The sequence below is a fragment of the Pipistrellus kuhlii genome, unplaced genomic scaffold (assembly GCF_014108245.1).
Source record: "Pipistrellus kuhlii isolate mPipKuh1 unplaced genomic scaffold, mPipKuh1.p scaffold_m20_p_1, whole genome shotgun sequence".
NCBI lineage: Eukaryota > Metazoa > Chordata > Mammalia > Chiroptera > Vespertilionidae > Pipistrellus > Pipistrellus kuhlii.
In genome coordinates, this window is record NW_023425404.1 from 129,820,998 (window position 1) to 129,833,382 (window position 12,385).

Sequence of the window (12,385 nt, forward strand, 5' to 3'; positions counted from 1 at the left end):
CTTGATGAACCTGCTTACCTTGTTGATTGTTTAAACATGGAGGTTAAGAACCGAAAAACGTAGCCTCCGAGATATGTTTTGGTAAGGTAAAGGTATGGCTGACACAACTAACACTATAAATTTAGCGTTGACATATAAGTACAACCAATGGACATAAAACTCTGGGGAGGGAGGGTATGTGTAGGAGGGAGGGAGGGGGGCAAAAAAAATCAATAAAATATATTTTTTTAAAAATAAAATAAAATAAAAATAAATAAAATAAAATAAAAAACTTTTTTCCTATACAACAGAAAGATTATTTCTGGATTTATTAAAGTAGCCATGTATTTATGGCATCTTTTGGTGCTTCTACAAACATATAGTAGACCTAGGATGTGTGTCATATATAACTAAAAGTCAGATTGCTTTGCTGGTCTAGATTTTTTGGCATTTTAGAAATATTGCAGAGCCTATTACTGTAAATTGTGTTTTAATTTTTCCCACTATAAGAATAAAATATTTTTTCAATTGAAAAAAAAAATTAGCATTGAAATATTTTGTGATTGTGATTATCAATTTAATTTAATCACGTGTCTCCTTAGGGTTCTGTTGGAGCACATGGAATTCCAGGGTTGAATGGGCAGAAGGTGAGTGCTATATTTTTGGTTGTTAGGAGATGACTAAAATCGCAAAATTATTCTAATCAGTAATGTTGGTAATAAGTTTATGTGCTTATAAAAACTCTACAAATACTTTTGAAATATAATGAAATTAATGGTCAAATTAGTTTAATTTTTGAAGATGCATTAAATAGAGAAATTTTTCCATTTTATTTTGATAATTTGTGTAAGAGCTGTACCTTTCTCATAAATATATATGGAATAGGGAAACTGCTGTTTAACACAAATTGTGATCAATATATGCACTCCCATTATTCTTGTCAGGGCCAAAGCAATATGTATTGTTTTTCATGAACAGAATTTATTCTTGCAGTGGGAATCTATTGAAATCTGAATCCAGAAGCAAGCTCTTTTTACTGATAAACAAAATTAGGAGTTAAACAGACTTGCCAAGCTCTGGTAATACACTTCTGTTGATCTGCTAATAATGAGGGGGGGCAGAAATAAAGTTTAAAAAGTACTCACAACTCTACAGAGACATATCTATGTGCATGTATACGTTTATCCCTGCAACATAAGTACTAGTGGGGGAAAAACATGTAGCTGTATCCCACAGCTAGGTCTGGATTCTGTTCTCCCCAGAAGTCCTGACTGGCCTGTCAATCTGGAACCTCTACAGAGACCAGGAAAACCCCAGTGGCAGGGAATAAAGCCACTAACTGGGCCAAGGCTTTGGAGCCAGCGAGCTGAGCTGGGGCCTTGCCTGTTCCCCTCAAAGGTTTTGGACTGGCTCTGTGAAAGCCTGTGATCTGTCGGTTTCTCTTCCCAGAGGATTTTAAATCTATGCACTCTGGATTGATTTCTGAAATCACAAGGAACCCAATTCTTACACACAAAATAAACCACCCTGTGACCTTCTCCAATTCATCTTTTCTTCTCTAATAAGATTTTTTTTTTAATTTTTTTTAAAAATCACAGCTTAAAATCTACTGAGTGGCTGCGAGCATGGGTCTGCCACTTAGAGACAGTGTGAATTTTGGCCCAAACTTTGAATTCTCTGGCCTCAGTTCCCTCACCTGCAAAAAGGAGACGTAGCATTACCTACCTAACAAGGTCAGTGTGGGGATTGAATGAGTAAATAGGCAGAAAGCCCTGATGTCGGTGATGTAACTATTCATCTTTTCCTTTATTTCATGTTAGTGAAATTCTGGCAATTTGATGGATCTATGTTTGAAAGGAGGCCCTTAGTTTCCAAATGAAATCAATGTTCTCAGCCAAGGCTCATAGTGTCTTGAAATCCCCCAACTAAACACTGCATGCTTATCAATAATGGACTGCCCATGGCATTCAGTCCCATGCGTATCCATTTGTTTTACAAACCCTGGTAAAGAGAGAAGATTAACTTTCTGTCTGCAACGTGGCAGATCAAGGAGAGAAACAAATAAAAGTTCAAAAGTGTATTCATTGGAAGATGGATTTTAAAATTACATAACTTGGGCTGTATAGAAAGTACAACATGTGGGTGTAGCACAAATGTTGTTTTTAACATTGGTGAGAAAACAAACTTATACCTGAGGTTAGTGTCTCCCCGTTTCTTCTTGGTTTCTGTTCTTTTTTCAACAGGGAGACAATCATGAAAATTTATAGGAACCTTTAACCTCAAACAAGACAACTTTAAAACTGTCACATATATGCTTATGAAGACTGCATATATTTTATTTTTGCAAAGGAAATTTGCAATTTCCTTAGCAAGAGAAAGGAATGTGACATTTTCCTGTCCTAGTCACCACATTTAAATTATATTTCAAGGAAATAGACAGTTAATATTTGCAGTTTTATGTCTTGTTATACATCTTTGTGGCATTTTAAAGTGTTTTCTGTAAAGCCCAGGAAAGCAAAATTATTTCACACTTTTATGAAGGTAGCAGCAGCAAAATGTAATTTAAAATTGTTTTTCCTACTTCGTAGAACTTAAGACCAGAGGTGTAGGATTTCTGTTAATCCTAGTCATTATCTAACATTTGCAATATTTGGCATATCATCTTTAGGAAAACAAAGTGCAAAAAAAATGAGTCCACTTCGCTGAAACAGCAGGTCATTTAGAAGGAAAACAGAGTTGGAAACAGAGTTCTATCCTTAGAGCACAGGAAGTATGTCTTGAATCTCTAGAATTTGCTTCTCTAAGAAGATAGCTTAAAATGACTTTTTTTTTTTTATAAAAAAAAAAAACAAAAAACACTTCAATGTCTTTAAATTGTCTTGAGAAAACATTTTTTCCACATTACAAGTTTACTTTTTCCACCGATATACTTTTAATGCATAGGAAATAGTTTTCAGACAATGGTTAAGGAAGGAAATGATTTCTGAGCCATAAGAAATATGCCAAATGAAAACCAGGAAATATAGAGGGGATACATAGTAATGGAAAAAAGTAAAACAAACAAACAAACAAAAACAAAATAAAACTAGGAAATAAAATGATTTTTTCCTATAAAAAAAGAAAGAAAAGTAAACTGCATTAAGAAAATGTTTTGTTTGTTTTCTACTGGAACATTTTCCATCCACTTAAATTCACGAACTTGGTAATTGGCTTTGATGAATCAATTTGGTGGAGATATTTTTTTTTTTACTACTTTTCTTTAGATTTTGGTTACCTTAATTGCTAATCTGAGTGTTTCCTGTTTTTGTAATGGTCTTCCTGTTCTTCAGATCCCAGTAGGAACAAAGACTTACATAAGCGGTAACATGGTGTGAACTCCAATCTAGCTCTTTCAGGCATCACAAATGGCTCCTGAGCACTCTTCTGTGGTGCGGGGAGGGCGTTCGCGGGGGTGGGGGGAGGCTAGAGAGGCAAAGGGAGGAGCATGGACTCTTCGGGCAGAGAGAGGGAATGCTTCAAGGCCCATCCTCCTTTGGATAGCTCTCCGGATGTTTCTAAGGCTCAAGTATAAAATACAAGTGCAGAGTTGGCAGCGGTAACTAGATGATATCTCTAAAGTCAACATAATATTACTAGATGCCAGATGCATGAAAATTGGTGCAAGAGTAGGCCTTCCTTCCCCCATCTGCCAGCACCGGCTTCCCTCCTGCACCCAGGACCAGGGCTTCCCTCTGGCCCTGGCTTCGTCAGGAAGGACCTCCAGAATGATTTCAGAAGGAGGTTTGGTCTAAGTAGCGAATGATCCTTTTATTATTATAAATAGGTGCTCAATAATGTTATCATTATTATCTATAATAGTAGTATATTAGAGAGTTTAAGCATACCCTGGCTGGTTTTGTTCAGTGGTTAGAGTGTTGACCTGTGGACCAAAGGTTTGATTCCTGGTCAAGGACATTTACCTTAGTTGCACGTTCCCCGGCTCTGGTCATGGTGTATGCAGAGGCAACTGATCCATGAGTCTCTCTCACATTGATGTTTCTCCCCCCCCCCCCCCTCTCCTACTACCTTCCTCTTTCCCTTCCACTCTCTAGAAATCAATGGGGGGAAAATATCCTCGGGTGAGGAAAAAAAGCATTTCAGCAAAGGAGCCCTAGGCTTAGTCTCAAGTAATAGCAGAAGCCAGTTGACTTCATGAGAGGGAGATAATATGCAAAATTACAATTAATATAATGTGCAAATATATATATATATATATATATATATATATATATATACACACACATACACACACACACACACACACACACACACACACACACACACACATATATATATATATATATATATATATGAAATGTTTCTCTGTCCCCTGGCACCTACCACATGCCCCATACTAGGTACCTGGGATGTAAGTACTGCAGACATGGGAAAGAGAAAGACGCATCTCATTGTCTGAAGGCTCAGCCACTGGCAAGGGCTAACAACGTAGGAGCGCTGTCCTGGAGTGGGGACGCTCTGTGTCCTCTGCCTCGTTTGCAGCCTTTGAAAGGCTCTTTTCCTCTCTGGGAGAAGCAGCTTCATTTGTAAAATGAGAGTGGGGCTGTGCTAATGTATCTCTCGGTCCCTAAGTGATGCTGTGTATCTGCGAAAAGTCACTCCTGTCTCATTCCCAATTCAACCAGCTGTGAGCATCTGAAGTTGTTTCCACAATTGGGATTTGTTTCTAACAAATAGCTGAAGCGGTTAGAGCAGATTTAACACCATCCTACCTAAAAATAGGAAATGTTGTCCCCTTTTAGGATAATTGTCTTGGGCACAAACTTTTTTGTAATTCTTATGAGTAAATCTTTTGGCAGAGTATAATTACTATTTTATTTGTACTTCATGGTTCCCTTCTCTCCTCCCCCTGCCCCCCGCCCCTGCCACCAAGAGAGAGACCACATATACACATGCAAATATACATATGAATATTTGTAAATTAAACCTTACTTCTAAGATATACTGGAGAAGTCTTTTAAAAATGATTTTTGGTAGATCTCTTTTAAACTGAATCATCCTTTGACAAAATAAATTGCTGTCTACAATATATATGTATCAGAGCTTTTAAAATTTCATCTCTTAATTGGTGTTTTTAGAACCCTATACTTTTTACTTTCCACATTTCCACATTAATTGGCATCCATCAGTAAGTCATGATGATACATTATTTAAACAGCAATCAAATAATTGATTGGACTGTGCAAATGTCATAGAAAAGCAACTTGTGGGGAAGAGATAGAGTGCAGTCAAAGTCTAATTTTTGCATCATGAAAGTCACATCCTTGTCTCTTGGTTACTGTAAAAATAATATTAAATATTTTCAAGATTAAAAACAAGTTATTTTTGTCTAAGAAAGCTGGAATTTTTCTGAGGTCCCAGAGTCACAGGGATTGCTTCCAAAGCAAAAGAGAAATATCAGGTGATCTTGTTTTGTGTATTTTTCAAGGGTTATTTTAAGACTTCAAAATAAAATATAAATTAAAAATTGCGATTAGTGTGTCATCTATGAATCTGCCCCAGATAGCAATGTGATTTTTAAGTCACATTAAATTTTAATTAGTTTACAGTTATGGTATTTAGACTTCCTTTTCATCTCTTATCCATGGGTCTCACAGTTCTTTACTGACATTCATGACATTTTTATTGTAAGCATATTCAGAGAGCAGATAAATTGAAGCTCTCAGACTTCCAAAGGTCAAGCTGTTTATTAAAGTCTATGCAGGGGGTTATGCAAGGAACTCAATATTTTTTATTCTTGATTTTTAATGTAACTTCAAAATCACTGACTACCCTCTTTTCTTTGGCTACCTTGACTGTATCATTAAACAGACTCAATTAAATCTCTAAAGGATTTAACTATGTTATACCCTGTTTCTCCGAAAATAAGACAGTGTCTTATATTAATTTTTTCTCCCAAAGTTACGCTAGGTCTTATTTTCAGGGGATGTCTTATCTTTCCATGCGCTAGGTCTTATTTTCGGAGGATGTCTTATTTTCGGGGAAACACGGTAGTTCGGCTTGTTTTCTGGTTAGTTTAAAATTTTCCTGTAACAGAATTTACCCAATCTATTTATGACTTTTCAATTTTAGACTTTAAGTAAAGATATTTAAAGTTAAATGAAGTGATTAATTTCTGATTCCAGATTAATTAATAATTCAAGAAAAGTATCTTACAGCACTTTAGTTCTTTTGTAGGTTAAAGTTGAAAATTACATTATTTTTACTAATTTTTTTATCTTTTAAAGTTAGCAGTTGTATGCAGCAAAAATCTAAAAATACGTTTTGTGTTGTGTTTTTTTTTTCCGTCTAGTAACTAGGTATAACAATAGAATGCATTCTTCTTAAAGAAACATCATTATCATCTATTACACGATATTTCATATCCTCAAATCACATCACCCCTGAGTGTGATTCACACATTCTGAGGCATTTTTACAATATAAAATTACTCTTAAAATAATTTTTACTCAATTTTACTTAAGTGAGACAAACAGTATTTCTATTCTTTATGTAATTAACTTTAAGTTCCTTTAGAGAGGAATATAGTTGAAAGGGGTAATTTTATGCTGGCTCGAAATAAAAAATTGATAGTAACATACTTTTAAAACCACTTTCCCCTCACTCTGACTAGGCATGTTACTATCAAACTAAGTGTTGGGAGAGGTGAAAACAGAAAATGGAGGGGACGGGATAGGTGGGGTGAGGGATGTGAAAGGAAGGGAAGCTGCTCACAGGCTGTTGCAAAACAAAGACATAACCAAGCACATGTGCCTGAAGGTATTGTGACATCATCAACACCACTTGTTTTCCATTGTAAAATACACTCTATATTATAGAAAGGATCACAAAAATACCAATTTACTAGATCTCATTAAATTGCATACATAATTTAACAACTTTAAAAAAAAAAAAAACTTCCCTGACATGTGATGTGTCCATTGATTCACTTATTGCCTTCTTCAACCATCTGTTCGGCCCTAACTCTTAAATACAAGCACCATCGGAGCACAGACGTTAAAGCTCTCTCTGCCCTCGTGGAATTTCCAGCCAGGTCAGGACAATGGAAATTAAAGGAACATTCTTACTAAAATCTATTAAATTGTAGTGCTCTTAAGTACCACAGTGGAGAAGCAGAGGCAGCCTGGCCTGGAGCAAAGGGTCAAGAAAGGACCTGAAGAGGTGATTTTAGGGAAAACTTAAAAGATGTACAGCACTTGGCATTGGGAAGAGAACCTATCAGTAGGCTTCAGTACTTAGACATGACAGCTAGGTTTTTAGTACAAATTTCACAAACCAAGTGCATCACTTAGAGGTCAGATCTAATGACACAAGAACAGCCCTGGCCGGTTTATCTCAGTGGTTAGAGAGTCAGCTGTCATGCAATAACGTATTATGACAATCATAACACATTAACATCTACCCAGTTCCCTCCATTTGATACCATGTTCCCCAAGGGACAGTAACCATTCCCCAATTCGAAACGGCATCAGTGGGGCTAATGTATGAGGAATTGCATCCCTTTCGGGATTCTCTTCTCTGTCTTCTCTGCCCAGGGCCAAGAAGGAAGAATGCTGTATATAACCATTACTAACATTTATTCAGCACTTACTAACATCAGGCATTGTCCTAAATGTACTATGTATGTTTGCTCATTTATGCCTCACAGCTGTTCTAGGAGGTGGGTATAGTATAATGTCTATTTTTTTAAATGAGAAAACTGAGGGGAGCACAGGAAGAACCAGTGCTTTGCCCAAGATCATTGGATATTTGTGGTAAGCTCAGCTTCAGAGTCAGGAGGTCTGCCCCAGATGTAAGTGTGAGGATTTTATGCATGCATATTAGCATAACCAATGGACATAGACACTGGGGCAGTGGGGCTTGCCCGCGGTGCGAATGGCTGAAGGGGTAAGCGGTTGACAGGGATTAAACAGGGAAAAAGGAGACATATGGAAAACTTTAGAAAATAAATAAATAAGTAAATAAATAAATAAATAAATAATAAATAAATAAATATTTTAAATTCTGCCCCAGCTCACTCGTCACTATTTGTATGACCTTGGTCAAGTCACTTACCTTCTCTGAGCCTTAGTTTCTCTGTTTGTCAAATGAGGATTATAATTTTTACCTCAAAGTGTAATCAGAAAAAATATTGAAATTAATAAATATAACTGTTTATCCAAATATAACATAAGTCCAGACTATTTTTCTCGGTGAACTGGAGACAGTGGTTAGCTGCTTCCACTGAGTTTCTTCCAGTCCCATGGAGAGTTGAAAGAAACATGCATTGTCTAATTTAGAAGAGATCCGTGCAGCCAGGGAGCTGACGGCTGTGTTGAACGTTGTTTAACCCGATCCTAGCAAACGCTCCCACTTCACATGTGCCCCGTCATCCATTCTGACATTTTGTCTTTTGAAAACATCTCTTTGTTCTTCACCCTTTTTTTCCATGAGAATACATGCAGAGAACAATTTTTTCCTTGTATGCAGAAAAGACCGTCCTCTATGGCATTATGCCCTGGCGGGTGTGTGCCCACTTTTGCACCTTTCTTAAGCAGGAAGTCCTGGATAGTGTTTCTCTTAGACCCCAGCACATGGTGCTCCACGTCTGGCCCCCCTTGTCCCTCTGATACATGGGTCTTGTCCCCATGGAGTGTGGGGTCTGTAAGGCCACGGGGCCATGCCTGCTCACAGCCCAATCTCCCCACTTCTAGATTATACCGGGCGCAGGAATCCCTCCATCATGGTCCTGATTCTGCTTCCAGTACCTGTAGTGGCCTTGTCCCCAAGTCCGTATTCCCAAGGGTGGGCTGCTCAGCCAGGTATGTGCTCCTAAGCCTGTGGGTGGCTTCGGAGCAGCTACCAGTGGGATCTGTGGGCAGAACTCCCAGGCTGTGCTCACACACAACCCCAAGGCTCTTCCTGCGGAACTGGAGAGCTGGGGCTGGGAAGAGAGAGGACACTGGCATTGTGGGGTGGTTGGGGGCAGCCATGGACTCCTACCCAGACCTTTAAATTTTAGGGATGTGCTCAAGGTAGATAATCTCATCTGCGTTAAATTTCATCCAAATAAGCTCAACCTAACTACTTTCTGTGACCCCTAAATTCTTACTACGTCTGCATTTAAATTTCTTTGTTCAAATTATATTTGGTATATTTCCATCTCAGGAACAGTACAGAAAACTAAGAGAAAAAGAGCTAACCAGCAGACTTACTCCTGAAATAGTCCATACTGTAATATCATTGTTATAACTATCATGTTTTCTTATTTTACAATTTTAGACAGTAGTACTTTAAAAAGAAAAAAAAAACATAATGAAGGCTTGATTATCAGCTTTAGTTTAGTTATTACTTTAATCAGTTTAAGACCCATTTCAGTACATTATCTGAAATAGAATATTTTTATTAAGTTCCTGGCTGCTAGACCTACTTTCCTACTCATTAGTATCCATAGTTCCAATGCGGACGGAGAGAAGCTAATTTTAGGGCTGGAGTTGGCTGATTAGAGGAACAAAACAAAGTCCTCTGAAGGGGGCCAGAGCTCTGACGCATGACCAACCCTAACCACCCAGGCCAGGGCCCTTGTGATTTTCCTTTCGCCATATTACAAAGCCCCCTCCACCTCCAGGAAAGAAACAGAAAAAGAAGTGGGGATTGGGTATGCAAGTAGAAGCTTTTGCAAAATTGCTGAACAGGAGGGAGAGAGTGAAGCTGAATTCCCAGAACTGCCCAGGGAGGGAGGAAGAGAAAGAAGGAGGGAGGGAGGGGTTGAGATGGGAGGGGGTAAAAGGAAAAGGCAGGAAGATGAAGAAGGACTGCATGCTCTGTGACGTGACAGCTTCCTGAGAACACCAGGTATTTGGTCCTGAGCTCCCAGAAGGTCTGGGGAGAGTGGGGTTCTCCAGGCCACTGGCTGACTGACATGTCGGAATTGGTCTGGGGCAAAACAGAGGGGACACCTGCAGATGCGGGACCGGAGAGCAGGTCTTGGACTTCCACAACCTGTGAAACCGGGACTTGAGCCAAGTTTAATCAGATGTCTGAGAAGTAAGAAGCCACCAGTGACATCTTTAGTCCAACAACAACAAATAATAATAATAGTGAAACCAAGTCTTAATTCTTTAGAGCCGGGAGAGAGGAAGCATTTAATTCACCCCTGCACTCTGCATAGAAGAAAAACCAGACTCCACAAAAACTCAAGCTGTTAGCTCCATGTCCCAGGACCAGAAGTGGCAAACATAGGACTGGACTGGAGGCTTCCTGAAGCCTCTCTCCTAGTTTATGCTAAAATTAAGGAGAAAAGAAGCATCAAAATGAATGGGATTTTTGAACACAAGTTGCTCAAATAGAAAGAACACAAGATGAGAAACCAAAGACCAGCTTCTAACCTCACATTTTCCTCTTTGCAGCCAGTTCCTCTGGGGAAGTCATTGCCCCTCTCTGAATGTGTTTCTTCATCTGTTAAGAATGAGGTTTGGTTCACCTAAAACATTTCACTCTTTTGTGTATGTTTCTGCTTAGGGAAAAGCAGATGTTAGCGTGAGTTCATGAGGTAAATGATGATACTTGGGTGAGTTCTGAAAGCATGTGTTGGAAACTTTAGATGACCTGTTAATGTATATAACCAATACTGCCCTGGCTACTGCTCACCCTTCCCCTGAGGCATATGGCTGAGGGACGGAGCAGAGGAGAGAGGGGAGATAACTGAGTATATGAATTTGTTTATGGCGGCCCAGGCTCTGTACCCCCAGGCAGAATTGTTGGATCCTTTAGTCCTGGGCAGCCACGCTTCCCCTGCAGAGTCCTGGAGGGGCTCAGAGGCTTTCTTGAGCTCATTCTTGGCATCCAGTTCTTAATGGGACTCCTCTCCACACTCACTCCACCCTTCCCTCTTCCAGATGGACCCGCATGATTGGAGGTGTCCCTGCTGGGTTAAGGTCTCTCCCTTCTTTTTCCTGGGTCCTGCTATAGCTGAGACAACCCTCTGTTGTCACCATGGTTATAGGGCTTTTCCACTTTTCCATTTTTGGAAGGGTTATAAGCGCTTCACATCTTTATGTAGTTTTAATGTATTTGCATCTCCTGTATTTACTCTTTCCTCCAATATGTATGTTCTGAACAATTATTACATGTCAGGAACAGTTTCTAGTAAACAAAATAGACAAAATTTCTATTCTAGTAGTGGCGAGGGGATGGGGATGGCAGTTGCCAAATAAAATATCCAGTTAAATTTAAACTTCAGGTAAATAACCCATAGTTTTTTAACATGACTGTATCCCTTTTATTGCTTGGGATATATTGAACTTAAAAAAGTATTTGTCGTTTATCTAAAATTCAAACTTTACTGGGTGTTTTGTATTTGTATTTTCCAAATTGGCATTCATAGTAAGGGAGACAAAACACCTTTTAAAATGATACACGCGATTGCAGTGGTACACGCAATTTTCATATTTCTCTTTTATAGTGTAGATTGTTGTGTCGTGCTACATTTCTATAAATGCTAAGGTAAAATACCTTGGTATTTTATACCTTCTATCTTCACTCAAATTCACGTTCATAGGTGGTAATTGGTGCAATAGAGAAAGTGAGGCAATGGGCAGAGGGAGTGCTGGCAGTGATGAGATTCTGGAGCCACCCCTGTAAGAAGGGGGCATATGTATGTCTCCAATATACACGTGGGCTGTGTTTTAGATGTAAAATGGGTGTAGGTAACATACATAGAAGAACTGTTTCCAAGGATGAATAGTTCATCAGACCACCACTCACAAACTTACTAAAAGATAGCGGAGCAAAGCTATATGTTATCAGTGTCAACTGGGTCTCCCCTAAGTCAAACTTCTTAAGCTGTGGGGTGGGTACCCATGGGAGTTCACACAAGTGTGCACAGGTACAACCAAGAATTCTCCTACAACGTGGTTGGCAAACTCATTAGTCAACAGAGCCAAATATCAACAGTACAACGATTGAAATTTCTTTTGAGAGCCCAAATTTTTAAACTTAAACTTCTTCTAATGCCACTTCTTCAAAATAGACTTACCCAGGCTGTGGTATTTTGTGGAAGAGCCACACTCAAGGGACCAAAGAGCCACATGTGGCTCGTAAGCCACAGTTTGCCGACCACAGTCCTAGAGCACTGATAACACTTGAAGGTTAGAGCTAAGATTCTTATTTTGTACTAGAGGCCCGTTGGATGAAGATTTGTGCAATAGGCCTTCCTTCCCCTGGCTGCCAGCACCAGTTTTCCTCTGACATCCGGGACCCAGGCCTTCACTCCAGCCGGAGCCTTCAGTCTTTGCTCTGGCCAGAGCCTTCAATCTTCTCTTCTCTGGCTGGAGCACTGCTCCTGTAGCTCCCTACACCCCCCACTCCA

At 39.2% G+C, this 12,385-nt stretch overlaps 1 protein-coding gene across 3 annotated transcripts in view; it reads left to right on the top strand.

Annotated features, from left to right (window-relative positions):
• The window catches only part of COL25A1 (collagen type XXV alpha 1 chain), a 452,093-nt gene that overhangs the window by 346,399 nt on the left and 93,309 nt on the right, over positions 1 to 12,385 (top strand). For all 3 annotated transcript variants that reach the window (XM_036409348.2, XM_045589089.1, XM_036409357.2), the window contains exon 12: positions 582 to 626. In XM_036409348.2, the coding sequence (XP_036265241.1) occupies positions 582 to 626 (45 nt within the window). The remainder of the gene's footprint in view (positions 1 to 581; positions 627 to 12,385) is intronic.